General features: G+C 41.1%; 1 protein-coding gene across 3 annotated transcripts; it reads left to right on the top strand.

Annotated features, from left to right (window-relative positions):
- Positions 1-346: 346 nt before the first annotated feature.
- LOC124133806 (protein jagged-1-like) lies at positions 347-17,705 on the top strand. 3 transcript variants are annotated; one of them, XM_048397033.1, is made up of 12 exons: positions 347-520; positions 8,839-8,984; positions 11,083-11,221; positions 11,427-11,578; positions 12,130-12,260; positions 12,848-12,976; positions 13,597-13,854; positions 14,151-14,298; positions 14,791-14,989; positions 15,305-15,408; positions 16,631-16,761; positions 17,499-17,705. In XM_048397033.1, the coding sequence occupies exons 1-12, from the start codon at positions 446-448 to the stop codon at positions 17,507-17,509; spliced, it is 1,623 nt and encodes a 540-aa protein (XP_048252990.1). In that variant the 5' UTR covers positions 347-445; the 3' UTR covers positions 17,510-17,705. The 3 variants fall into 3 exon arrangements, with proteins under 3 accessions (XP_048252990.1, XP_048252989.1, XP_046354304.2); XM_048397032.1 differs by having other exon boundaries at positions 16,631-17,705; XM_046498348.2 differs by lacking the exon at positions 8,839-8,984 and having other exon boundaries at positions 16,631-17,705.
- Positions 17,706-27,379: the final 9,674 nt, after the last annotated feature.

Here is a 27,379-nt window from a genome sequence, read left to right as displayed (position 1 = left end):
TACGACAAGCAAAGTCGCCTTTTACGGCAAGCATGGGCTGCCGAAGACCTGTTCTACCCCGGATCTTCACGGGTCAGGACGGTAAACAGTAAACTTGCTAAGGATGGTATTATTGCACTTGCCAAAATGGACTCCATCATGACCAATGGATGAAGATAGTGTTTTAATATACTCAACAAAGCAACTGATCATATAAATAAGCGGTAACTGGAAAAAAAGTGATAAACATTTCCTCAAGTTGTTATATCAGAAAACGTAGGAAGTATTAAACACGGGTCCACATACGCTGTTGTGATAACGTGTCACGTGTAATAAACGTCACAACACATGTACGCTTAGACGCCTGTATACTCCGGAACAGTCATATCCTTGACAGTCATCTGAGCAGTCTACTACATGAGAGACAGCTCTCCTCCCAGATCAGCTCTGATGCCAAATTGCAGAGATGAAGACGATTTGCAGATGTTGGCCGGGAAACAGTTTGGGTGCTATTTTCGTGTTCTGTCTGTTGCTGATGTCGGTAAGCGTAAACGTTTCACCATCCTTGCGTACATCTTTTTAAACTGCGTTTTAAAGTGTATTGTGTCAGGGTATGAAACAAACAAGCAAGCTGTAATATGCACCACATGGTGATGCAATGTGTGCTAGATGTCCGTGTGGCAGCCTATAGTCCGTCAACGATCATTTTGGCACCCGGTTATTCAAAATCATTTTTCATTAAACACACTATCACGCGACGAATGTTGGTTATTATTGAATAATAATAATTGACCTAACTAAAAACACCAGTGGTGTAACATTTCATGTCCCCCAAAATATTCTTTCTTCATTGTTATCATGTAATTTTGTGACCGGTGACATGATCGTGTAGTAGGGGTAAGAACACATGGTTTGAGTGAGTGAGTGAGTTGGGTTTAACGCCGCTTTTAACAGGGTTCCAGTTATATCACGGCGTGTCAGCTTAATGTCGGAGGAAAGCCCGAAGTGATGCAGGTCTCAGACGTTTACATCTTCGGTGAAACCCACGAGCACGGGTATGGTGCTGACAAACCTAGAAATATAATCGGGGCGAACCGGGATTCGCACCCACAATCATAGGTTTCTGGCTTGCCCAAGGGACGCGACTCTGCACAGCGAATCGCGGCGCCTTACACGACTGGGCCCCCCGTACCTCCTGATAAGCCTTCAAAACCTGCAGATAACGAACCAAAGCGCGCCACCAAAAACCTAAGAAGGAAAAGGCGGAAAGTTTTGACAGGCGGGGATCGGTAGCCGTCATTCCATCTATGACACGATGACACAGACATTGACGATTGCGCACTTGATTTAATGTCCTGACTTTCAGCTTTTGGGAATGTTTTTAATCAAAAATTCTGATACATTAAGTTTTCATATATACTAAGCTAGTTTTCATGATATTTTATTTCATGACTCATTTTAATTTATTTAAATGTCTTCCCTCAGAAATTCCCCATAAGCGGGCTGGATATTAATATGACCTAGGGTCATGCAAGGAGCAAGCACACTATGTCATTGCTGTGTTTATTGGGACAAGAAATTTGTTGTTAGGTCAATGATTATTTATCGATAAAAACCAACTTTCGTAACGTGATTGTGAGTGAGTTAATATTTAACGTCACATCGGCAATATTGCAGCCATATCGTGACGAGACAAAATTTGACTTTAATAATATAACGTAATTGTGTGTTTAATGGAACATAACTGTGAAAATCCGGGTGCCAAAATGATGGTAATGGACAATAGTGGTTAACACGTGCGCTCGTTACCGAAGGCCCTGGTTCCATTCCCCACATGGGTACAACGTGTGAAGCCTATTTCTGTTTTCCCCTGCTGTGATATTGCTGGCAAAGTGGCGTAAAACCATACTCACTCACTCACATGTAAACAATGTAAGTTCTTGACGACCCGTGAAGTTCCGGGCTAGAATAGGTCTCCGGCAACCCATGCTTGCCGTAAAAGGCGACTAACGGGATCGGGTGGTCAGACTCGCTGACTTGGTTGATGCATGTCATCGTATCCCAACTGCGTGGATCGATGCTCATGATGTCAATCACTGGATTGTCTGGTCCAGACTTGATTATTTACAGACCGCCGTCATATAGCTGGGTTAAGCAACAAACCAACCAACCGTTTTGCCATTATGCTGAAACTATCTTAATTTGTTTTCAAACATTTGTTAAACGTTTTATGCAAAATGAAAATAAATACTCAAGAGTTCTGATGAAGACACAAATAGTCGACACCCATAGGCACAAAAACAATAATGGCGCTTTTTTAAGTTTACGTGGAAGCATGTATAATGAGCTTCAATACCAGAAAACTAATTAAATAAATCAAGCAGCGGGTGATATTGCCTGCCTTGGTTGAGTGACGTTAATATTAACATATCGTTTAAATGTTATCTATCCTTCTTCTCGAGACCACAAAGACACATTTTTTAAACTTTTCAGTAATATTATGAAGGAAATGAATGAAACACTGTGTTTATTATCATTTTGATATCATGTTTAGAAATCCTGAGATTAAATGCATCGATGGTATAAGATAGAGAGAGGATGTGGCTACTGACAACAAGCCCGAACAAGAACAGATTAATGAACACCGTCATTTGGATATAATAGAGACAAAACCTTTTCCATTATCCCAAGAAATCTCCATCCTGCCGCACCGATGGCACCCGTGGCACCCTAGAAGCCATCCTACATGCCATCCAGTCTTGTCATTGATGCATCCATGGAAGCCATCCTACATGCCATCCAGTCTTGTCATTGATGCATCCGTGGAAGCCATCCCACATGCCATCCAGTCTTGTCACTGATGCATCCTTGGAAGCCATCCTACATGCCATCCAGTCTTGTCATTGATGCATCCGTGGAAGCCATCCCACATGCCATCCAGTCTTGTCATTGATGCATCCATGGAAGCCATCCCACATGCCATCCAGTCTTGTCATTGATGTATCCGTGGAAGCCATCCTACATGCCATCCAGTCTTGTCATTGATGCATCCGTGGAAGCCATCCCACATGCCATCCAGTCTTGTCATTGATGCATCCTTGGAAGCCATCCTACATGCCATCCAGTCTTGTCATTGATGCGTCCTTGGAAGCCATCCCACATGCCATCCAGTCTTGTCATTGATGCATCCTTGGAAGCCATCCAACATGCCATCCAGTCTTGTCATTGATGCATCCTTGGAAGCCATCCAACATGCCATCCAGTCTTGTCATTGATGCATCCTTGGAAGCCATCCTACATGCCATCCAGTCTTGTCATTGATGCATCCTTGGAAGCCATCCCACATGCCATCCAGTCTTGTCATTGATGCATCCTTGGAAGCCATCCCACATGCCATCTAGTCTTGTCATTAATGCATCCGTGGAAGCCATCCCAGATGCCATCCAGTCTTGTCATTGATGCATCCTTGGAAGCCATCCCACATGCCATCCAGTCTTGTCATTGATGCATCCTTGGAAGCCATCCCACATGCCATCCAGTCTTGTAATTGATGCATCCTTGGAAGCCATCCAACATGCCATCCAGTCTTGTCATTGATGCATCCCTGGAAGCCATCCCACATGCCATCCAGTCTTGTCATTGATGCATCCGTGGAAGCCATCCCACATGCCATCCAGTCTTGTCATTGATGCATCATTGGAAGCCATCCCACATGCCATCCAGTCTTGTCATTGATGCATCCTTGGAAGCCATCCCACATGCTATCCAGTGTTGTCATTGATGCATCCGTGGAAGCCATCCCACATGCCATCCAGTCTTGTCACTGATGCATCCTTGGAAGCCATCCTACATGCCATCCAGTCTTGTCATTGATGCATCCGTGGAAGCCATCCTACATGCCATCCAGTCTTGTCATTGATGCATCCGTGGAAGCCATCCCACATGCCATCCAGTCTTGTCACTGATGCATCCTTGGAAGCCATCCTACATGCCATCCAGTCTTGTCATTGATGCATCCGTGGAAGCCATCCTACATGCCATCCAGTCTTGTCATTGATGCATCCATGGAAGCCATCCCACATGCCATCCAGTCTTGTCATTGATGTATCCTTGGAAGCCATCCTACATGCCATCCAGTCTTGTCATTGATGCATCCGTGGAAGCCATCCCACATGCCATCCAGTCTTGTCATTGATGCGTCCTTGGAAGCCATCCTACATGCCATCCAGTCTTGTCATTGATGCGTCCTTGGAAGCCATCCCACATGCCATCCAGTCTTGTCATTGATGCATCCGTGGAAGCCATCCCACATGCCATCCAGTCTTGTCATTGATGCATCCTTGGAAGCCATCCTACATGCCATCCAGTCTTGTCATTGATGCGTCCTTGGAAGCCATCCCACATGCCATCCAGTCTTGTCATTGATGCATCCTTGGAAGCCATCCAACATGCCATCCAGTCTTGTCATTGATGCATCCTTGGAAGCCATCCAACATGCCATCCAGTCTTGTCATTGATGCATCCGTGGAAGCCATCCTACATGCCATCCAGTCTTGTCATTGATGCATCCTTGGAAGCCATCCCACATGCCATCCAGTCTTGTCATTGATGCATCCTTGGAAGCCATCCCACATGCCATCTAGTCTTGTCATTAATGCATCCGTGGAAGCCATCCCAGATGCCATCCAGTCTTGTCATTGATGCATCCTTGGAAGCCATCCCACATGCCATCCAGTCTTGTCATTGATGCGTCATTGGAAGCCATCCCACATGCTATCCAGTGTTGTCATTGATGCATCCGTGGAAGCCATCCAACATGCCATCCAGTCTTGTCATTGATGCATCCTTGGAAGCCATCCAACATGCCATCCAGTCTTGTCATTGATGCATCCGTGGAAGCCATCCCACATGCCATCCAGTCTTGTCATTGTTGCATCCGTGGAAGCCATCCAACATGCCATCCAGTCTTGTCATTGATGCATCCGTGGAAGCCATCCCACATGCCATCCAGTCTTGTCATTGATGCATCCTTGGAAGCCATCCTACATGCCATCCAGTCTTGTCATTGATGCATCCGTGGAAGCCATCCCACATGCCATCCAGTCTCGTCATTGATGCATCCTTGGAAGCCATCCAACATGCCATCCAGTCTTGTCATTGATGCATCCGTGGAAGCCATCCCACATGCCATCCAGTCTCGTCATTGATGCATCCGTGGAAGCCATCCCACATGTCATCCAGTCTTGTCATTGATGCATCCTTGGAAGCCATCCCACATGCCATCCAGTCTTGTCATTGATGCATCCGTGGAAGCCATTCCACATGCCATCCAGTCTTGTCATTGATGCATCCTTGGAAGCCATCCCACATGCCATCCAGTCTTGTCATTGATGCATCCGTGGAAGCCATCCAACATGCCATCCAGTCTTGTCATTGATGCATCCGTGGAAGCCATCCAACATGCCATCCAGTCTTGTCATTGATGCATCCTTGGAAGCCATCCAACATGCCATCCAGTCTTGTCATTGATGCATCCGTGGAAGCCATCCTACATGCCACCCAGTCTTGTCATTGATGCATCCTTGGAAGCCATCCAACATGCCATCCAGTCTTGTCATTGATGCATCCGTGGAAGCCATCCTACATGCCATCCAGTCTTGTCATTGATGCATCCTTGGAAGCCATCCAACATGCCATCCAGTCTTGTCATTGATGCATCCGTGGAAGCCATCCTACATGCCATCCAGTCTTGTCATTGATGCATCCGTGGAAGCCATCCTACATGCCATCCAGTCTTGTCATTGATGCATCCGTGGAAGCCATCCCACATGCCATCCAGTCTTGTCATTGATGCATCCGTGGAAGCCATCCTACATGCCATCCAGTCTTGTATGGGATCGAGTAATTTCAGGTTACTTTTACAAGCTCCACCATAGATGATGGAGCCATAATCGAGCTTAGAACGGACAAGTGATCTGTATAAGTGAAGGAGGGCCGTTTGATCTCCTCCCCACTTGGAATTAGAAACAACCTTTAATAAGTCTAGTGTCTTCAGACATTTAGCTTTCAAATATTTGATATGTGGTAAAAAAGTTAGGTGATGATCGAAAATTATTCCTAAAAATGAAAATGAAATGAATGCAATTTGTTTTAGACTCAGAAAACTTGAATCTGTTCTGCTCTGCCCAAACATTGATTTTATTAAGACAAAGCTGCAGCTGTCTCTCAATCGTGTGCATATTTTTACCTCGACATGATACATTAAAATCATCAACGAACAAAGACCCGTCAATAGAGTCATTTAAAACCGTGGATAAACTATTTTTTTTTTATGCTAAACAACGATGCATCCATAGAAGCCATCCCACATGCCATACAACTTATGCGTGTGTCTAACAAGCAAATGAGCCATATTTAGCCGTTTATTCTGCGTTCAAAATAAGTTTATCTTTGATAGTTAATTGACCTTAATCTATCTTTTTGTATTAAATGTAATTAAAAGCAATTCACGAGACCCGTAACTCAGCAAATGAGTCAAAATTAATTACTTTATTAACGCCTGTTTGGAAATGCATCCAACCTTCGGTTTCACTCTCGCATGAGTAACTATCAATTGATGAATGTGGACATGTTCTGGCTATTAAAATATACAGGCGTTGAGGAAACCGAGACTAAAGCATTGAAAATACAGACAAAAAATAGGCACGTAAAAGAAATGTCGATAATTATTGTGATTTACCTAAGCTGTCAAGTTTAAAGTGACACTACCGTTAAAGCTAAATATACAGATTATAAATATTTACACATGTACATGACGGATGAATGTAAACAACATTTTGTCTTTCATACATGTGTGTGGGACGTTTGTGGTGTCAAACCCTGACGTATTATTGTAATTATCATAAACAAAAGCTGAACATAGGCGGATGTTTATTAACATTAAATATGAACATATGAACATAATCAGAAACATATTCGAACAAAAACTCGAATATGCATTTCCAAAGTGCGTCAGTAAGCCTTAAAAGGGCATTTATAGGTAAACTGGACGCCAATATGTTGATTACCATCAGTTCATGAGCAATATTAAATTTTCATTACAGTATTATTCATAATAATATGTTTGATACGTTTAATATGTGTACTTGGTCAATTTGCAATACAAATCCGTGATTTGAACGGTATTATCTTGTTGTAAAGCCTTCTAATAACCTAATTACTTATATACTTGAAAATTGTCCTTTCGGTAATGTTAGTTTAACAAACAATCAATTTAGAGCGAACTGCATTTGTTAGAGGGAAATAATTCCTGCATTAAGTTTCAGTAGACTACAGAAGCAACGAAGTTTCCGTTGACAGTTTCATACATTGACGGCCAAAAGCAACTTTACTATAGTTTTAAATCACTCCAGTTTTAAAAACACAAAGGATAGATTATAAATTTGGTTTGGTTTGTTGTTTAACGCCGCAGTCAGCAATGCTGTATGACGGCGGTCTGGAAATAATCGAGTCTGGACCAGACAATCCAGTGATTAATATCATGAGCATCGATCCACGCAATTGGGATCGATGACATGCATCAACCAAACATATACGAACAAAAAACTCGAATAAGCATGTTCAAAGTGCGTCAGTAAGCCTTTAAGGGTATTTAGTAGGTAAATTGGACCCCAATATATTGTTAAGCATCAGTTCATAAGCAATATTAAATTCTAATTACAATTTTATTCATAACAATATGTATGATATGTGTACATGGTCAATTCACAATACTGATCTGTGAAATGAACGGCGTTTTCCTGTGATTGCTCCATGAAGTTTCAGTAGACTACAGAGGCAACGAAGTTTCCGTTGACAGTTTCATACACTGACGGCCAAAAGAAACTGTACTATAGTTTTAAATCACTCTAGTTTTAAATCACTCTAGTTTTAAAAACACAAGGGGTAGAAGTAAAATGCATTGAAAAGATCAAAATCCCAACGAAATCAACATTAAAAATGACAGTCATACAGCATTCGGTATTGGCTTGACAGTTGCCCGAATTGAGGTGGGATAGCAAAAACAAGCTTTCAACGTAAAGGACGCTGTCAATAACTGTCCTCTGAAATGTCTTTAAGCCCTAATTCCTTGAGCCCTGAGTCGCCTGGCCACTGTCGCTGACGACGTCACTGTCAGAAAACACTGAAAGTTTCTATTGGCAGTCAGTTTAGACTCCATCGTAAAAGCATCATTTAAATCATACTTTTCATAACATTTGAGGTACAATCATACTTGTTCTTTCTACTAAGATTTCAAAGAGCGTCATAAGACTCCTTCCCAAAATTGTTTGATGAAGGTTAGAACATTCAAGGCCTCAGTAAAGCCTTCAAAACGTTTTATGGAAGACACGTGGAGGACATTTCCAAATTTAGCGCATCATTGATACAATTTCCTATTCTGACTTTGCATGGCGTTTATGTTATCCCTCGCTCGGTTTTACCTTTTCAACCAACTTAAAGCCACACATGCACGAGCAAATCCTGCAAGTTACCTTCACGCATGCATTTCCGCGAATACTTTGCCTTGAGATACATTCCCACGAGAATATGTACTTGCAGTGTCATTGAACGGATCTCTTAATGAATATGGGGCGGTCGGGTAGCCTAGTGGTTAAAGCGTTCGCTCGTCACGCCGAAGACCCGGGTTCGATTCCCGACATGGGTACAATGTGTGAAGCCCATTTCTGGTGTCCCCCGCCGTGATATTGCTGGAATATTGCTAAAAGCGGCGTAAAACCAAACTCACTCACTCACTCTTAATGAATGTTTGAAGTAGTGACCACCAAATATCGCGTCATGTAATTTACTTCTGCCTTTCAGCAGGTAAAGACTGATGGCAAGCTGGACATTCGGTTCATCAGTTATTGGTCAGACGGAAGGGTTCACAGTGGGTACTGTTGCGAAGAATGGTTTTCATCCACGTGCTATGATGCATGTGACCCGATCTTTTCCGTGTGCGTTGATGAGTAGGTATCTCACCATTGAGTGAGTGAGTGAGTGAGTGAGTTTGGTTTTACGCCGCTTTTAGCAATATTCCAGCAATATCACGGCGGGGGACACCAGAAATGGGCTTCACACATTGTACCCATGTCGGGAATCGAACCCGGGTCTTCGGCGTGACGAGCGAACGCTTTAACCACTAGGCTACCCGACCGCCCCTATCTCACCATTGACTCGGGGAAGGTATTTATGGAGTCCAAAGTCGTGGCAGGACTCTCTTGTCTCCTCTTAGACTATACATTGATGATAAGGCAATTATTAGAATCTTTGGCGATGATATATGTTATACAGGGGATTGGTTGATTTATCATATGCAACATGGTTTCGAAAAGGAAGGGTGTTGTTTCAGACAGATCAGTTCATGCATTATTTAAAAGTGTAACCCAAGGGTTAGAATAGGTCCCCAGCAACCTATGCTGGTTGTGAGAGGCGAAAAGATGGATCTGTGGTCAGGCTCGGCCGCTTGGTTGTTAGCGTGTCATCGTACCCTGAAGGCGTGGATCGATACTCACAGTAGCAATCACCGTATCGTTTGACCCATATTTGATTATTTAGAGGCCTCCCCAAAGAGCTTGGATACATTCGTCACCACTCGCCCCTTTCCGTAACCTGCAAGAAGACTCGTCCCCCTATCGATGAATGTTATGTGCGAAAATACGACAAACCAATCAGAATGCGCGCATGATTTCAAGTTCTTCGTCAAAGAATCCCTCAGAAATAATTTTTGATTTTACATATGTCTTGCATCTAAAATTATACCCAAGACACATTGAAATGTGTTCAATCATACCGTATAATTCCGAACTTCCTGATGTGCTTTAAATTGCATCTGAAATATATATGATATGTGGGGAACTATATGTGAACCATTACGCAACGAGTTGACAATTGTTTTGGGTATGCCCGTTTGCGCAAAGACGGATCCCGGTCGCAAAAATGGCCACGAGAGGGGCACGAGTCGCTATTCGGCTTGTCCCGGAATAACACGAGTTGTTCACGAATGAGCTTGGATACTGCTGAGTGTGACGTTAAACACAAAAACAAACGAGGAAATCGTTTGAACATGTTGTGTAATCCTAACCATACAAATATGAATTTACCAACAAAGCAATACACATTATAGCTTATGCTTTTGTCAGTACAATGGTGAGAGTCCGTATCGAGATATAACTTTTGTGTTAAAAGCGAAACAATGTATATTTAAATCGATCGCTGGGACTCATATGATCAGTGCAACCTGCCTTATATTATTTCCCTGTGTTTAAAAATGTATGATATTGAACAATAAGCCTTAATAATCTCTGGGGTATTTTTTGAAAAACATGTCCTGAAAAGTTGGGTTTAACGCAGCTTTAACAGAATTCCAGTTATATCAGAGCGTGCCAGCTTAATGTGGGAGGAAAGCCCGGAGTGATGCAGGTCTCAGACGTTTACCACTTCGCCGAACCCAACGAGCTGTGTGCTGACAACCCAAGAAACATAATCGGGGTGAACCGGGATTCGAACCCACAATCATAGGTTTCTTGTCCTGATAAGAATTTCAGAGTAAACAATTTCGTGTTTTGAAGTAGTGACCGAAAACCATTCCATCTACTTGTCGTTTGTACATATAGCTACAAATCACGCTTAACAGTAAATATTGTTACAATAATATTCTGGAGTAACACCGGCGACAAGCGCCGTTTAGGAAAACATTAAATAATTGACATTTAAAATAAATAAATAAATGCAGTGACAATAGATAAGGCGTAATGTCAGAAGAGTGACAGTATTATGTTCTAAAATCATTTACAAAGAGACACATGTAAACATTAATTTTGCATATGAAAGCCTCGACTGTTCGAGGGTTTAACAATGCTCATGAAAAACCTTCGACCTTCACCATGTTAACGCTGACGTTGTATAGCTTGGGTTGGGTTACTCACTCAGTTTAGTTTTAAAAGTGTTTGAACTCTTAGAATCAGATCATATGTTTAACTATCATTATTTTGAATGAAACCACTAATATATAGATTTAACTTATTTCGATTCAAATATTACATCTTAACTCCTGTTCTGTTTCAGTCCTCGGGATGGGAAACCACGTGCTCTATATAGGGGGATAACGGCAGGGATGCACACTGGAAGCAATGATGTTGTTTTTGGCAGCAGCATTCAAGGGACACCGAACCCTTTCATTATACAAGTGCACAAGGCTATGCCGGTGTGGGAAATATTGTCATATCTTTCTATTTTCAAACATAATCATTCCGTAGATAAAACAATGATGTAAGATCAATTTCTTTCAGATTTTTGTTGAAGGACGAATTTACATTTCTATTAAGCAACATGGTCAGTCTTTTACGACACCAAATCCTTCCTTTTGATAGATCATAGATTTCTTTCCAACAATATATATATATCCACAGTCTGTGATAACGGTAAAGGTGGTGGTGGCTGATGATGATCTCCAAAGTGAAGATGATTACATGGATACTCTGACAACGTCCGCCAACATCTCTGCGAGTGCCAATAGGTTGAAATCTTCATATGCACCTTATCAACTGCACGGTAGAACCAGGCAGGTCGATTTCATTGTTATGCCATCATCACCATCATCTTCTGAAGTAATGAACTAAGCATCAAGAGACTGCTGTTATCAACCACAAACAGATTTCAGCCATAACTATGCAATGCATATGAACCGACATTCTGCGAATTAGCAAGCCGAGAGGAGAATAGACTAGTATATCAATTAAGTAAACATGAAAATAACAAAGGTCAAATTTGCGAACATCTGGCGAGGTGAGGTGAAATTGGGTTTAACGTCGCGTCCAAGATTATTGCACTTATATAGCGACGTGCGAACATCTGGTGTCATCACTAGTTTTCAATGATCCATTCATATACTTTTCACCTCTATTTTAACTTTTACGTCCAATGGAATCCGTTTCGACGGATATTCATGACTGGTTATTACCTGGGGCGTTGACCTCTTATAGTTTGTAGTTGAATCATCATAATTATCATGCGCTTATGATGATATTCGGGGACTTCAGACCACCAGCAGAAACATCGACCTTTGGGCATTACGTAGCATCCTGACAAAATTGTATGAATTCTTTTCTTCAGTTTAAAAATTGAGGTCCGTGCCTACTGTGATCCTTACTGGTACGGTTCTGCTTGTGAGACACACTGCAGAAATACCATCAATGACCACTACATGTGCAACTTCACCAACGGGGACAGAATGTGCCTGGAAGGTATACTCATGAATTGTTGTGTTCATGTTTTGTATCTTTGTTGACATCAAGTTGAGTGAAACCTTTCAAATACGAGAACGACCGCCTCCGTGGTCTAGTGGTAGAGCGTCCGCCCGGAGAGCGGAAGGTCCGGGGTTCAATCCCCGGCCGCGTCATACCAAAAGACGTTAAAAGATGGTACTTGTTGTTACCCTGTCTGGCGCTCGGCATTAAGGGGTTAAAGCAAGGACTGGTCGGCTCGGAGTCAGTATACTGTGTCTGAGTGGGGTATTAATGTTAAACTGCGGCATGGTATCTCAGTGGGCTAGCACTATAAATCGGTATCAGTCCGTTCTAGTACAAGCAGCCACACAAACACACACACACACATACACACACACACACACACACACACACACACACACGTGCATGCACGTCGCTATATAAGTGCAATAATCTTGGACGCGACGTTAAACCCAATTTCACCTCACCTCACCTCACCTCACCTCAAATACGAGAACCAAGAATTGTTCCCTAATGTGATGTTATTTACTGCATTTACACACCCGTCTTTAAAAACTAGATACAGAATGTCGTATTTATTACAGGGTGGAAGGGGGGTAACTGTGATGAGGACATCGACGAATGCAGTCAAACAGCCGACCTGTGTCAACATGGTGGCAACTGCACAAACACACCAGGAAGCTTTGAATGCCGATGTATGGAGGGATTCACCGGTGAGCAGACAAGTACTTGCATTAATGTTTCCTCTCTGTTATTTATGGCTGCAACGCTTCCTAGTCCCATGTTATGTTGTAGACAAAGGAATGGTTGATGAAGGTGAGGTGAGGTGAAATTGGGTTTAACGTCGCGTCAAAGATTATTGCACTTATATAGCGACGTCCATGTACGCGCGCGCGCGCGCGTGTGTGTGTGTGTGTGTGTGTGTGTGTGTGTGTGTGTGTGTCTGGCTGCTTGTACTAGTCCGGACTGATGCCGATTTATAGTGCTTGCTCACTGAGATACCATGCCGCAGTTTAACATGAATACCCCACTCAGACATAGTAAACTGACTCCGAGCCGACCAGTCCTTGTTTTAGCCCCTTAATGCCGAGCGCCAGACAGGGTAACAACAAGTACCATCTTTTAACGTCTTTTAGTATGACGCGGTCGGGGATCGAACCCCGGACCTTCCGCTCTCCGGGCGGACGCTCTACCACTAGATCAGAGCATTACCGGACAATGCAACATGGACTTTGGTTTTATGCAATGTCGGCCACTCCACTGAAGTTGATTGTTATGTTTTTTGAGCACCACTAGTCTTATGAAACTATGAAACAGTTACATCTGTTTTCAGGAAGGTATTGTGAACTCGTAACCAACCACTGTGCCCTGAATAAGTGTCTGAACGGCGGCACCTGTAATGGAAACGAAACACACTTTAGTTGCACATGCCCTCTCCGATGGTCTGGAGAGACATGCGCAGAGGAGATAAACCTATGTGACAGCACCCCCTGTGACAGAGGAAACTGCACGTCCAAACCCGAGACTTCAGCACGGTTCAAATGTGACTGTGAGTTTCCGTGGACTGGGGAAACTTGTGATCAGATTGTTGGTTGGTTCCTTTCAGTGTTTGTTATTGTCCTCGTAAATTCTGATAGATAATGTAATGTTAAGCTTTTTTTTAATTGAAGATTAATGTCATGGTTAGATTTCCTTTTGTTTCCCTGAAATCCCCAAATATCATAATGATATTAAGGAGATTATTCTTTTATGATACAAATGCCGTATATTTCGACAAACCTTATTTTCCAGCACCCCAAACTCCACAACGATTTCATCTAAAAAATAGTCATTCCTCTTGAGCAATTAACATCAAATGTTTTGAACATGTGTTTCATATCATTTAAGATATTACTAACATCACCCTCCGTGGAGTGATTGATCGTAACAACAGAGACAATCTGACTAGGGGCTTGACGATAGTCATCAACAATCTGGGAAAAATCCAGGGTCGGGTGAATGTCGTGGCCTCAACCAGCATCTGCGGGAGAAGCATGTATGCTCTACCAAAGCTACTTCACATTGTTCCATAATGACGTCTTAACATCTGAATAACGTCATATTGTATTATGTGTAACAGTGGTTCACAACACCCAAATACGCAAGGCTTCAATGCATGACAGACATCAAACAACATTTTATACGCAAGGCTTCAATGCATGACAGACATCAAACAACATTTTATACGCAAGGCTTCAATGCATGACAGACATCAAACAACATTTTATACGCAAGGCTTCAATGCATGACAGACATCAAACAACATTTTATACGCAAGGCTTCAATGCATGACAGACATCAAACAACATTTTATACGCAAGGCTTCAATGCATGACAGACATCAAACAACATTTTATAAACATTTTTCAAGGCTGAAGAGAAATTGGACATTGCTTTACGTATGACCTACAACAACAGTTGTTCTCTCTTTCATGTATGACACAAAGTAAACTGATGTTTATTGATACAAGTCTTATTGTACTTTCAGATCTAGTGATATAGTCACGAACGTACAGTTCTATGTGACCATGGGAAATGGAACCTTCCTAACCAGTGATTTTGTAAGAGAGATCTTCTCATCAAACAGTGATGCTGACATCAACCAACGCCTCCCCCTCCCACTCTACCCAGCCAGAGATGCAGATGAACTGGAGACTGATATTACCAACCAAAAAAACATAACATGGGTTTGTTTAATTATAAATTTTCAATGTGATCAACATTAAAACTGTTGTCATGCTTTTACACAAACGTTATACATGTAATCACGTTTTTGTTAGTTCAGGTTAAAATCATTCTAATCAGGTAACGATTTTTCCCGATTTGTTATTATAAATGCATATTAAACAAATTGATGAAATATATTCCTTCATGCATACTCTTGCTTCAGTTTCGTCAGTCCAACAAATTGGATTCAAATAAACAAATCAGTTACTTTAATTAGTGTGTGGATATATAACATGTATGTAATATCACTCTGACGTTCACGTCTGTTACAACAGGGAATCTGGTTCAGGAGCAGCTGGTATAAGGTGGTTGCGCCTCTCGCTACTGGGGTTGTGCTGGTGGCACTGTGTGTGGCATTTTACATCTATAGACGAAAGGCGTAAGTCACCTGCAGGGAGCGAAATGTAGATGGCTCGATCCCGCGCGTCATACCAAACTAGGGGGCACGGGTGGCCCAGTCGTCTAAGGCGCCGCGATTCGCTGTGCAGAGTTGCGTCCCTTGGGCACGCCAGAAACCTATGATTGTGGGTTCGAATCCTGGTTCGCCCCGATTATGTTTCTAGGTTTGACGGCACCATACCCGTGCTCGTGGGTTTCACCGAAGTGGTAAACGTCTGAGACCTGCATCACTTTGGGCTTTCCTCCCACATTAAGCTGACACACCGTGATATAACTGGAATACTGTTAAAAGCGGTGTAAAAACCCAACTCACTCACTCATACAAAACTACATTTAAAATGGCCTCGGCATTAAGGCGATATAACAAAGAGTCAGTATATGTGTCTGAATGGTGTGTTCGTATTAAACAGCAGCATGGTATCTCAGTGGGCGAGAAATAGCCAGCATAGGTTCGGACTAGTACAAGTAGCCACACATATGTACAAACACGTCGCTAAGTAAGTGCAATGATCTTTAAGGCGGCGTTGAACACACTTAACCTCATCAGACCTTAAGTACCACACCACTGTACCCTACAACAACGCACACAAAACTTATATATAAGCGAGTGAGTTTGGTTCAACACCATTTAGTATTCTAGCTATATCATGGCGTATGAGCTCAATGTGGGAAGAAAGCCCCATGTGGTGTTGGTCACTTTGGTGAAACACACGGACACGGTGCTGACGAACCTAGAAACATAATCGGGGCGAACCGGGATTCAAACCCGTAGATATAAGTACTAAGTCCCGTGCTACTTGTAGATATAAGTACAGTAGTTTTAACCTATGTTTTGTCCCATTATGGTTGACAATCTTTCTGCAGGTACTTTTGGAAACTCAGTACCAGGCTTCTTCAACCGTATCATAGTTATAGATAAATGATACCTGCAAAACTGTATTTGGCATTATTTAATACAATGTAATGCCTTCCATTTGCATTTTGGAAACCAAACTGTCCCAAAACCCTCCGCGCTGTTTCCATGGGAACATACTAAGGTAAATTTGTTTTTCGAAAACTTAACTTTTTCTGTGCTCAAAATTCCTGTCGTGGAAGTTCAAGGATGGAAGTTCAAGTATCATGACACACAATTCAACAAAATGTTAACGTTTTAAAAACAATTAGTACATTGATGATATCAACCTGTTCTATTTTCTTTTAAGGAACGCGTGGTGGGAATTGGTTGAAGAAAATGAAGGGTACATCTCGTTTGAAATGGGTGTGTTCAACGGTTCAATGGAGAGCCTACACAAAAGTACCAGACTGAGTCAGGATGATGACAGAGTATCTACAGGTGGTTATACACGTCTTGGCGTCGGGGCCAGACTCAGCTCGCGTCGTGATGTCACTTCTTATATCAATCCCATCCACGACACGCTGCCTCACGAGAACCAATATGCATGTTTAGCTACACCAGACCACCAGACTGCCATACTTGGTAGCCGTTGTCAGGAATGGGACAATGACTACTCTGTCATCAATGACGTCGATGGAGATGGCGCGACAGAGAGCCACACTTATGAGGATGTATATTTTTAATAGGAAATCATGTCTTTCCAAGGTTAAAAGAATAGTTAAGCTTAAACTATGTCAGGGGCCATTTTTCTCTAACCTAAGTACAAGCTGTATGTTACATCAGTGAAGTTATTCCAACATCTTTCCTTCATTTAGGATCATCCTGAACATTATATACCAAAAGCGTGTCTAGTGTTTGGTTGAATTATTAATTGTAGAGAACAAATATGGTTTAGAAAACCTTAATATATTTATGCATATTTTCCTTGGCATTGATGGGCTTGGGTATGACGGACAACGAACATCTATGATTTCAACAAGGAATATCGATTTTATACTCAATGTTTATCACTTATTCACAACAGTATCAATTAGTATCAGATAGATACTTTATGTATTCTTTATCTATTGTGGTGACTAGCGATGTTGACAGAAATTCTGCCTTCACAAATAAATTGGCTAATTCGGGTCTTTCAAATGGTACTATATGCTTAACTGAAGACATTCAATTTTCAGGCAAAAATTAACAAGACCACAAGTCACAGTACCAGCGATCTTGACTGGCACATAACCTCGCCGGGACCAAGTCCAGAATCACTATAGCTGGTTGATTCTACAATGACAAATATTCTATTCTAATTGGCCAAGGGGGCATGGGTGGCCCAGTCGTCTAAGGCGCCGCGATTCGCTGTGCAGAGTTGCGACCCTTGGGCACGCCAGAAACCTATGATTGCGGGTTCGAATCCCGGTTCGCCCCAATTATGTTTCCAGGTTTGTCAGCACCATACCCGTGTTCGTGGGTTTCACCGAAGTGGTAAACATCTGAGACCTGCATCACTTTGGGCTTTCCTCCCACATTAGGCTGACACGCCGCGATATGACTGGAACACTGTTAAAAGCGGCGTTAAACCCAACTCACTCACTCACTCACTCTTATTGGCCAATCAGGAGTAGTTTTTAAATCACAAAACTCTGATTGAAACAGTGAATCAGATGTCCACATCACCACCGAAGCTATTAGTTATAGAAAAGTACTTTTTTCTCAGTCTTTGACCGTCATCCTTTAGAATTCATGAGTAGTAGTAGTAGTAGTAGTAGTAGGAGTAGGAGGAGGAGGAGGAGGAGGAGTATGCATAAAGAAACATATCAGTAAGAAGCGGGGCATAATTGGTGCCTATGGGGATGCTTGCTTCTTGTCTCAATGTGTTACCCCCAAATTTTACATAGATGTTATTAATGAGGAAGTCCAGAATTTCGTGAACACATATTGTTCTCAGTAAACTTCATATGGCATTTGCTTTCATCTTTGACAAATTGTCCTGAACCTCTGAATGTAGATATGTAACTGTATCTGTGGTCACCACATTTTGAAACAAACGCCCCATGGATCAAGGAATAAAGTTTTTCATTAAGTTTGTCATGTGTGATAGTGGTGTACAATGTTGAACAAACTTATGTTTTGACAGAATTGAACCTGGTTCCTTTCAGAGAGATTGTAAAAGTCATGCAAATCCTTTTTGAGGTTTTGAGAATCTGTGTGGTATCAATTCCACTGGTCTCAAATACTTTCTGTGATTTTTATAGAAAGTCCTTCCTTGATTGTATTAAGGATTATGGTTAATCGTTGAGACAGAGATTCTGTGGTACATTTGCTGGATCCATAGAGGTTATCACGCGAGTGTGTTTTGGGATGGTAAATATCCTGCATTAGGAATAAACATTGTATTTAGCGAGCCTTGGCGAGCTAAATACATAGTGTTTATTCCTAATACAGGATATTTACCATCCCCAAACACACAAGCGTGATAACCTCTTTATCATATAATGTCATTCTTTAATTCTGTGCTTGAAAATAGCTCTCCCTCTCTCACAAACATTACCGAAACATTGCGAGTTGTCCTGGAATGCGCGCATTAATATATATTACGTCGCAGGGTAAGTGATGTGTCAGTCGGACTGTGACAGTAGCCAATATAGTTCCAACTGAAATCTGTTTCTTATACATGGGCGAATAACATATACGCAAAACAACAATTGTTTTTACTTGCATTTCGGGGCAATCCATCGGTCTGTCTGCTAGAGTAACTGCCCTGTCAAAGGGAAGCTACTCTAACCCTAGTCTTTGAGACGTCACGGCCACGATCAGACGTTGTTGACAGTCGGTCTGTCCTGTCATAACGTCAAGTACAGTCAGATGTACACAGCGACAGAGCGACAAAACGAAACAAGGTAACAATTCAAACATATTTCGGCCAAATCCAACTATTTCAATTTGTGGAAAAGGTTTCAAGCCGCAGAGGTCGGCAAGCACAGATATGGCTACTGATCCCGCTTGGCTGGGCCTAGTGCCCTCGCAAAATTGTTTCGAAATTTATATCTCCAAAGTTGCCAAAAGTTATAAAATGCCTTAGCTACATCACAGTTAGACACTGATTTCCAGTATTTTAGACTGTTCTTTTGATAATGATAGCAATTATCCCTTTAGTTTATCCAGATTCCCGATGGTTAATTCTGAATCGATCGCCGAATGACAAGGGCGACGCCATGTTGTTTGTAAACACTGAAAGTAGTCCCTACTTGACCTTTGATATTTGCATCTCTATCCGCATATGACCCCAACGGATATCGTTTTTATCCGTTGGCTTTATCCTGCCGAGAAACCTACCCATTATATGATGAAGCAATATATGTTTCTTTGTACTGTATTTTATGGAGCTTTGCAATCCAGTACAAATGTGACTCAATCCATGCCGCATCACACATTAACACCAAAGATTTCGCAGTACGTTTTATCATTGTAGAATGGAGGTAGATTTGACAGCGATAACATTCAACATTTGAAACAAACAGTTTTTTATCGTTCAAATTGTGTAGAAGGTAGTAAATATTCTGATGGTGTGTTTCGACTGTTGTTGTGTTGATGGGACAGGAAGTGAAAACACAGTCCTGATGAACAAGGAAACATTATTTCCCCGTGCTATTCTTGACATATGTTACTGTTTCCTGTTTGAAACTCTACTTATATTACATACTCAACATAACTTCATGATTTTGTATTGCATTTGATGTGCTATTTCATTAATAAAGCTAGCTAAAAGACTCGATCATCCTGTTATATGTATACACATTATACCACAGAAATACTCCTCGTACTCGTACTCGGAGTCGTCCATCGTCTCTTTGTACTGAAATGTAATGGCACCCGGTATCGCCATTATCATGCTAACGCATCCTTAACCAATGTAATGATCATAGCCCCGGGGGGACTGGGGGTACAAAAGGGCCCCAAACAACCTGTCTGTCGTAAGGGGCGACTAAATGCATCAGACACGCGGTCAGTCTCGGTTGGTGGTAGTCTGTCTCACAGACCCTGATACAAATATATATCAAATACAGCCCATGCAAGTCTATAATGTTTGCCAAGTCTAGATTACTGCAGTATCAGGGTCTGTACAAATCTGCTGAATTCACAAGCGAGCACAGAGCTTGTAATTGTCAGTAAATCTAGCTGTCATTAGTGTTTGGTATTAGCATGTGGCGAGCCTCACCCCCCACTCCCCAAGACCCCACACTGAGACAGGACCTCCCGCGCCGGTGTCACGAAATATATTCGCCCCCAGAATAAAGTCTCCCCCCGGCGAATTTATACCGGTACAGTTCCGCCCCTCTCGAAATAAACTCTCCCCCACCCTACGAAATAAAGTCTCCCCCCAGAATATTTCCTCCCCCGGTCGTTTCATAAATACTTGCCATGCAGTTCAATAGTTGATGTTATTTTGGGTTAGGTAATGTTGTAATCTATTTTTAGCCATTGATTCCATTACTTTGCATAAGTTTGAAGTTGAGATTTTGGTCGATATGAGTTAGCTTGATTAGCTGGTTTATTAGGTTTAGGGATTGGTATGGCTAGGGCCTGTTTCCAGGGAGTAGGGTATAGTTTTAGGTTGTTATTTTTAATTATTTGTTCAGAAGTTAGGTCTAATCCTGGGACTGTGCCCTTTTTCCTGTTTTGGATTACGTAGAGGAGCTCCTCCATTTTGTAGGGTTGGTTTATTTCTAGATTGTTATTGTTTGGTTCTTTTGTGTGTTTGTTTTTTGTTTTAAGTTTATCTTGGAATTTTTGGCTGAAGTTGGTGCTACTGATAACGGCCGAAAAGTGGTTGGCGAGATTATTTGCTTTTTGGGCGGGGTTGGTTGAGTTGTTAATGTTAGTTTTTTATGTCGTTTTAAGCCTCTAATGGCGTGGATTTTGCGCCAGACCGTTCTGGCATCTGTACGGTTATTTATACATTCGCAGAATTTTTTCCAGTCTCTACTTTTGGCTATTTGGACTAGTTTTTGAACCTGGTGGTTTAGTTCGTGGGCTAAGTTTAGATGTGTGTAGTCGCGTTTTGCTTTATTGAAGGCTGATTTACGTTTTCGTCTAGTCTGTTCTATTTCCTCATTCCACCATGGTACCGTGGGTTTGCCTGATGTTTTGAAGGGGATGGAGGTTTTGGCTGCCTTTATTATATATTAGTCTGTTAGGTTTTTACAATAGGTTTCTGGGTCATTATTTTCTATTTCGTTTAAGTTAGCTTCGTTGCAGATATCTTGGGATTGGTCCCAGTTAGCTTATTGTAATAGAATTTTGGTTCTTGGTTTTCTGTTTGGATTGGTACGTTTGTATTTACTATGGTTATGTTTATCGGGAAGCGGTCACTACCTAGCGGGACGTCGTGCACTTCCCATTGAGTACTTTGAGATAGATCGGCGGTGCATATGGTTAGGTCGATAGCCGACATTTTTTGGTTTATCTTATCGTAACTCGTGGGTTGGTTGTTATTTAGGAGTACTAGGTCGTTTGTTTCTATCCATTCGGAGATTAATTTGCCATGATTATCTATTTTATCATCTATGCTCCATGTAGGATGGTGAGCGTTAAGTTTCCTAGGAATATAGTAGATTTATCGCTTATTTGAAGTAGTTTGTTTAGATCCTCAGGTTGGACTTTTTGTTCCGCCCAGTGGTATATATTTATGATGTTTATTTTTCGGTTATTTAATGTGATTTTAATGCAGTTGGCTTCTAGGTTTGGCGTGTCTATTTTTATTTCTTCGTAATTTATATCTTCCCTGATAAATATGATTAGTCCTCCTGTGGCTCTTCTTCGTTTTTGGTTTAGCTCTGTCAGTTCTAACTGAGTTGTAGTTAGGTAGTGTGGATTTGGATTTTTTTGAGAATTTGGTTTCCTGGATACAGGCAATGTGGGGGCCTTTATTTAGTTTAAATTTAGTTTTTAGTTCATGGCCGCGGGAGGTGAGTCCGTTGGCGTTCCACTGAAAAATATTTAGTCCTACCATTATTGGGTTCGGGTGATAGGTGATTTAATTTTTAGTTTTTATTTTATTCGGTGACTTCTTTTAGGTGGAGGTTAAAGAGGAAGAAGGAAAGATCGGTTAATTTTATATTGAAAGCTACTTTGTGGAAGGATTTCATGACAGCTTTTGGTGAGTTTTGACTATGCATGTATACTAGGAGTATTTAGGAGGTTATTTAGGTTTTGGGTGTTGGCTGGTTGGGGAGTTTTGCGGTTTAGTTATTTCTTCCTTTTTGGGGCTGAGAGGGAATTTTGGTTTGTTTTAGTTGGAGTAGTGTCTATTGTTTCCTCAGTAGTGGAGAAATCTTCATCATCGGTTAGATTAGGTTCAGCTGTTTGAATTTCCATAGGACGAAAACACATTAAATGGCCTGGCCCGTGTGCGAAATACGCATCAGTCGGAATGCGCACGTTGAATCTCAAAAGTAAGTAAGTAAGTAAGTCAATAGTTGAGGGTATTGCCTAAAAGTCGGGCCAGCCGGGCCAAGACGGACCAAAGTGTTATTGGCTAATTTCTTCATTATCGGTGATCATACCTACATATCATTGATTCAACATAGACACATGAGATTTATGAACAAGCACCAACCAAAAATGAGATGTAAGCGTCGCTGATCTAGGTAACATGTAAAAGATCAATCGTTAAACGAAATAAGATTTGAAATGTATCAAATACTTCCAGCTATCCTGATACAAATTTCCATCTGTCGGCGTGGCGTTTATATTTATAGGAACGTACTATTGCTAAGTAAATACCACTTTATAATGTCACTGTTGATCGTATTTAAAGCAGACACGTTTATTATAGTAGACCTCTTCTCCCCATACTCTCAACAGTCTCACAAGTGTTCGGTCCGACTTGGCCCGGGCTGTCAAGATCAACTTAAACCTCACAGATGTAACATGAAATGGACTCACACCTATAGACTAGTATTATATCTACCTTAATACCACTTTATAGTGTCTCAGATCGCGGTATTTAAAAAAATAACGTGCTCAAAGTGAAGCGCTTTTCCCTCTACATTATCAACAGGCTCTATCAGAAGTGTTTGTGTTCTGTCCGACTTGGCCCGGGCTGTCAAAATCAACTTTAAACACACATATGTATCATCAAATGTGTTTACATCTATAGACAAGCAAATCACTTCTGATAGACTTACTTACTTACTTACTTTGGAGATTTAACGTGCGCTTTCCGACTGATGCGTATTTCGCACACTGATAGAGACGATGTTTAGTACTTACTTACTTACTTACTTTGGAGATTTAACGTGCGCTTTCCGACTGATGCGTATTTCGCACACGGGCCCGGCCAGGCCATTTAATGTGTTTCCGAAAGGGGCGAAGGTGGTCTGTGCAACCCAAGAGGGGGGGTTTAGGGGTTGCTTATATAGAATTTGGGAATTTTGAGATTTGGAATAGATGCCGATGGGATTGGGGAGGAGAACTAAGGGAGCTGGGTATGGTGGATGTTTGTTTGTTTATGTGATTTTGATTTGGTGAGTTATTGTGTTTTTAGATGCGTTTTATTAGTTCCGTTTTGATTAAGAATACGCCTAAGGCCTTGAAGTTTTCTAGTTTATTTTGTGGGTTTAGTATTGCTTCTAGAGTTAGAGCCTTGTTTAGATTGAGGGTGGTTTGTAATGCGGTTCGATGTGTTAGGTAGTGTGTGCAGTGGATGAGTGCGTGTTCTGGGGTTTCTGGTTGTTTGCAGTGTGGGCAGTTACCTGTAGTGTGTTTTTTAAATTTTTTTAGGTGGTTATTTAGGTTGGTGTGTCCTGTTTGGAGTTTAGTGATTACTCTGTCGATTTTTTTGGATGGATGGAGAATTTTTGGTTTGGTTAGTGGTTTGCTGAGCACTTTTTTGATTTGGCTATTTGAGTTTAGATATAGGTTATGCCATTTTTTGGTGATTTTTTGCTTGTTTACACTTTTAATTTCTGATTTTGAGATGGGTAAGTTTAAGCTTATTTCTGGGATTTTGAGGGATAGTTTAGCTGCTTTATCGGCGTTTTCATTACCGTATATTCCTACGTGGGCGGGTATCCACAAGAAGGTTATTTGTTTGCCTGCCTTAGTTAGGTCGTTGGAGCTTTTAAGTATTTGATTTATTAATTGAGGTCGGTTTTTGGTATTTTTGTTTTGGAGGGCTTGCAGTCCACTTAGGGAGTCGGTAAGTATTAGGATTTTTTTGTGGTTTTTGGATTCTTGATTATGGAGGGCTGAGGCCATGCCCATTAGTTCTGCCGTGAATATTGATTGGTTGTTTGGGAGTCGGAAGGATTGTGTGGTTTTAGTTGGTTGTGTGGTATGGACTCCGAAACCTGTGTGTTTGGAGGTCGGATCTGAGGATCCGTCCGTGTAAATGTGACACCAATTTGGCCAATTTTCGTGTATGTATGCTAGTGTGGTAGTTTTAGCTATGTTTGGGTCGGTTTGTTTATTTATTTGGCTAGCTAGTGTTGTGTCTATTTTGGGTATTTTAAGTTTAGGGGTGAAGATATTTGATTGTTTGCAGTTTTGTTTAAGATTTTTAATTTGGTGTTCATTTAGGTAGTTTGTTATTCTTTGGGATATTGGGGTAAGTAAGGGGTGTTTACGAGCTAGAGCTTGGTTTTTGGGGCTGATGTTTTGGTTTATTAAGTTTTGGATGAGAGGGTTTGATTGGGACGCGGCCCAGAAATTTAAGCTTAGCTGTTCCCTGCGTAGACTTAGTGGCATTTCTCCTGTTAAGGCCTGAAGTGAGGTGTAGGAGGTGCCATGTTGGGTGCGTGTAATTAGTTTGAGAGCCTGATATTGTATTGAGTCAAGTTTTTTAGATAGAGAGTTGTTTAGGGTGTTGTATATGGCGCAGCCGTAGTCTAGTTTTGATCTAATTAGTGATATGTAGAGAGAGAGGAGGGTATCTTTGGATGCTCCCCAGTTAGAGCCAGTTAGTTTATATGCTAGTCGTTAGGTACAAAGATTGTTTAGTAACTTTAGAAGTTATTAACACGTGTCGTGTCAGCCCTATGACATTCGATTGTCCACTTCCAGAAAACATCCTGTGTTGGTTTAACATGAATTAGTAAAGGTTCATTAGGGATGCCCAACACGTTAATTAATGAAAGACGAGTAGTCAAAACACTGTCATTTCCTGCCCAGGATATCACACCCCTACACACTAAGGTCGGTGAGAAACATTCTCATCAAAGAAAACAGTCAAGACTATAGATTCCCGTCGTCTAGCTACACATCCTGTGATGAATTAAAGGTTGAAGAATTAAAAACTGAACTGTCCTAAGTTTATATCTAAAATTTTGGAATTGGACACAGTGATAAAGTCTTATATACTCATAAATATTGGTTTTATGTTTTAACGGAGATATGATATTTTCTTATGAAATATCGCGTATTAGTGTAATATGCATGCTTAACCATTCATTGTACCTTTCTAAACCATGTAATATCAGTCAATCGAGTGGGAAAACAGGCCTATCCTCGCTCTATAAAGGACTATGTCAATCATTTTGCAAGTTGAAATGACCCCTGATACTTTATAAATACTTTATGACAGTTTATGGAGTCAAAATCAATGCTGATTTTTCATAAACTTAATGCTTCGTACTATAGGCATGGTGCCTCTTCAGTGCTGAATAAAGATTGAAAATACATCAGTCAGTCAAAGATGAAGGAGTTCTTGAGAATTAGTTCATGTTTTGTTCTTAGACTTACATTTCAACCATCGATTGTGTTTTTAACAAGGTGTTCTTCATTAAGATTCACGGCCAGCCCGATTGTAACAATTACATGTACACTTTGCTTTGACGATGCCGGTTGATGTTATTCAATACAGGCTGGGGTGGTTTTTAAAAAAAAATCTATTCTACATGCTTATCATTTCGGGAAGATGATACACATTTCTCTATATTTTGGGTTACTTTGCTTATCTAATTTCCGATTATCATTCTTAGTTTTACTTTTTCTCTTCGGCTGCGGTGATATCCATCCGAATCCAGGCCCTTTGCATAGTCCAGATTTAAAGATTATATATCTAAACGTACGCAGTCTTAAAGACAAAGTAGATTTTATCAGTGCTGAATTAGATAGTTATGATGTTGTATGTTTAACAGAAACCTGCTTGCACCATGATATTCTAGCCACTGATATTACACTGATACCATTTTCAAATCGTAGCCTGTATTAAGGAATATATTTTAGATCTTAAATCAGAGTATAACGGACAGCCTGAGCTGGAGGCGCGCGTGGATATGTTGACAGTTTTTACGTAGTTAGTGGTAAAACCGAATGTTTGCGAGGATTAATAAGATTTCTGAATTCTGTTACAACAGTAACCGTACATGTATTTGTTACATTAAGTCATTTCATTCAAATTTGTTTGGTATGATTATGTCTTATAATTATTTTAGGATGGAAGGTACAGTTACCAAATAAAATATGCTGAAATATCAATTCATTATGACCATATTTCATAATCTATTTTTTAAAGAAACCCTCCTTACATTAGAGATAACTATTTAAAGAATATAGTACTTAAAGACATTGCAACAAACCGAATAATCAGAGGGGAGACTTTATACTGAGGGGGGCGCGAAACATATCCGCCCGGGGGAGATTTTATTTCAGAACAGATTCTCCGGGGGAGAATCTGTACCGGTATAAACTCTCCGGGGGGAGAATTTGTACGGGGGAGAGTTTATACCGGGACACCGGCCCTGCCAACTCACTCAGGCCAGACAACATTTGGGATTATATTGCAGACCTGTGACATATATACTCTCTAGTTTCTTTACTTGTTTCATTGTTACCCTTGTGGGGAGCGAGGATTTCTAAAAGTTTTGAAAAGCTGTGTAAGAATTCTTTTTTTCTTTTCTGCTTGTAAGAATGAATAGGAACATGGATGAGCTTATTGCTTCATCACTGATGGAAGCAAATATACAGAGCATACGTCCAAATCAAAAGACAGTCATTGAAAGGTATTTAAATGGTAAAGATGTGTTGTTTGGCTCTCAAATTGGTAGTGGAAAATCATTGACAT

The sequence above is a fragment of the Haliotis rufescens genome, unplaced genomic scaffold (assembly GCF_023055435.1).
Source record: "Haliotis rufescens isolate VD_foot unplaced genomic scaffold, xgHalRufe1.0.p SCAF_16, whole genome shotgun sequence".
NCBI lineage: Eukaryota > Metazoa > Mollusca > Gastropoda > Lepetellida > Haliotidae > Haliotis > Haliotis rufescens.
Note: the sequence above shows the minus strand (reverse complement) of the source record. Positions and strands in the feature narration are given on the sequence as shown.

Bases quoted from the DNA above. Each gene is read 5' to 3' on its own strand.
- LOC124133806 (XM_048397032.1), top strand. From the start codon at position 446: ATGAAGACGATTTGCAGATGTTGGCCGGGAAACAGTTTGGGTGCTATT. The intron at 8,985-11,082 runs GTAGGTATCTCA...GTTCTGTTTCAG, and splicing joins TTTTCCGTGTGCGTTGATGA to TCCTCGGGATGGGAAACCAC. The intron at 14,990-15,304 runs GTTTGTTTAATT...CTGTTACAACAG, and splicing joins ACCAAAAAAACATAACATGG to GGAATCTGGTTCAGGAGCAG.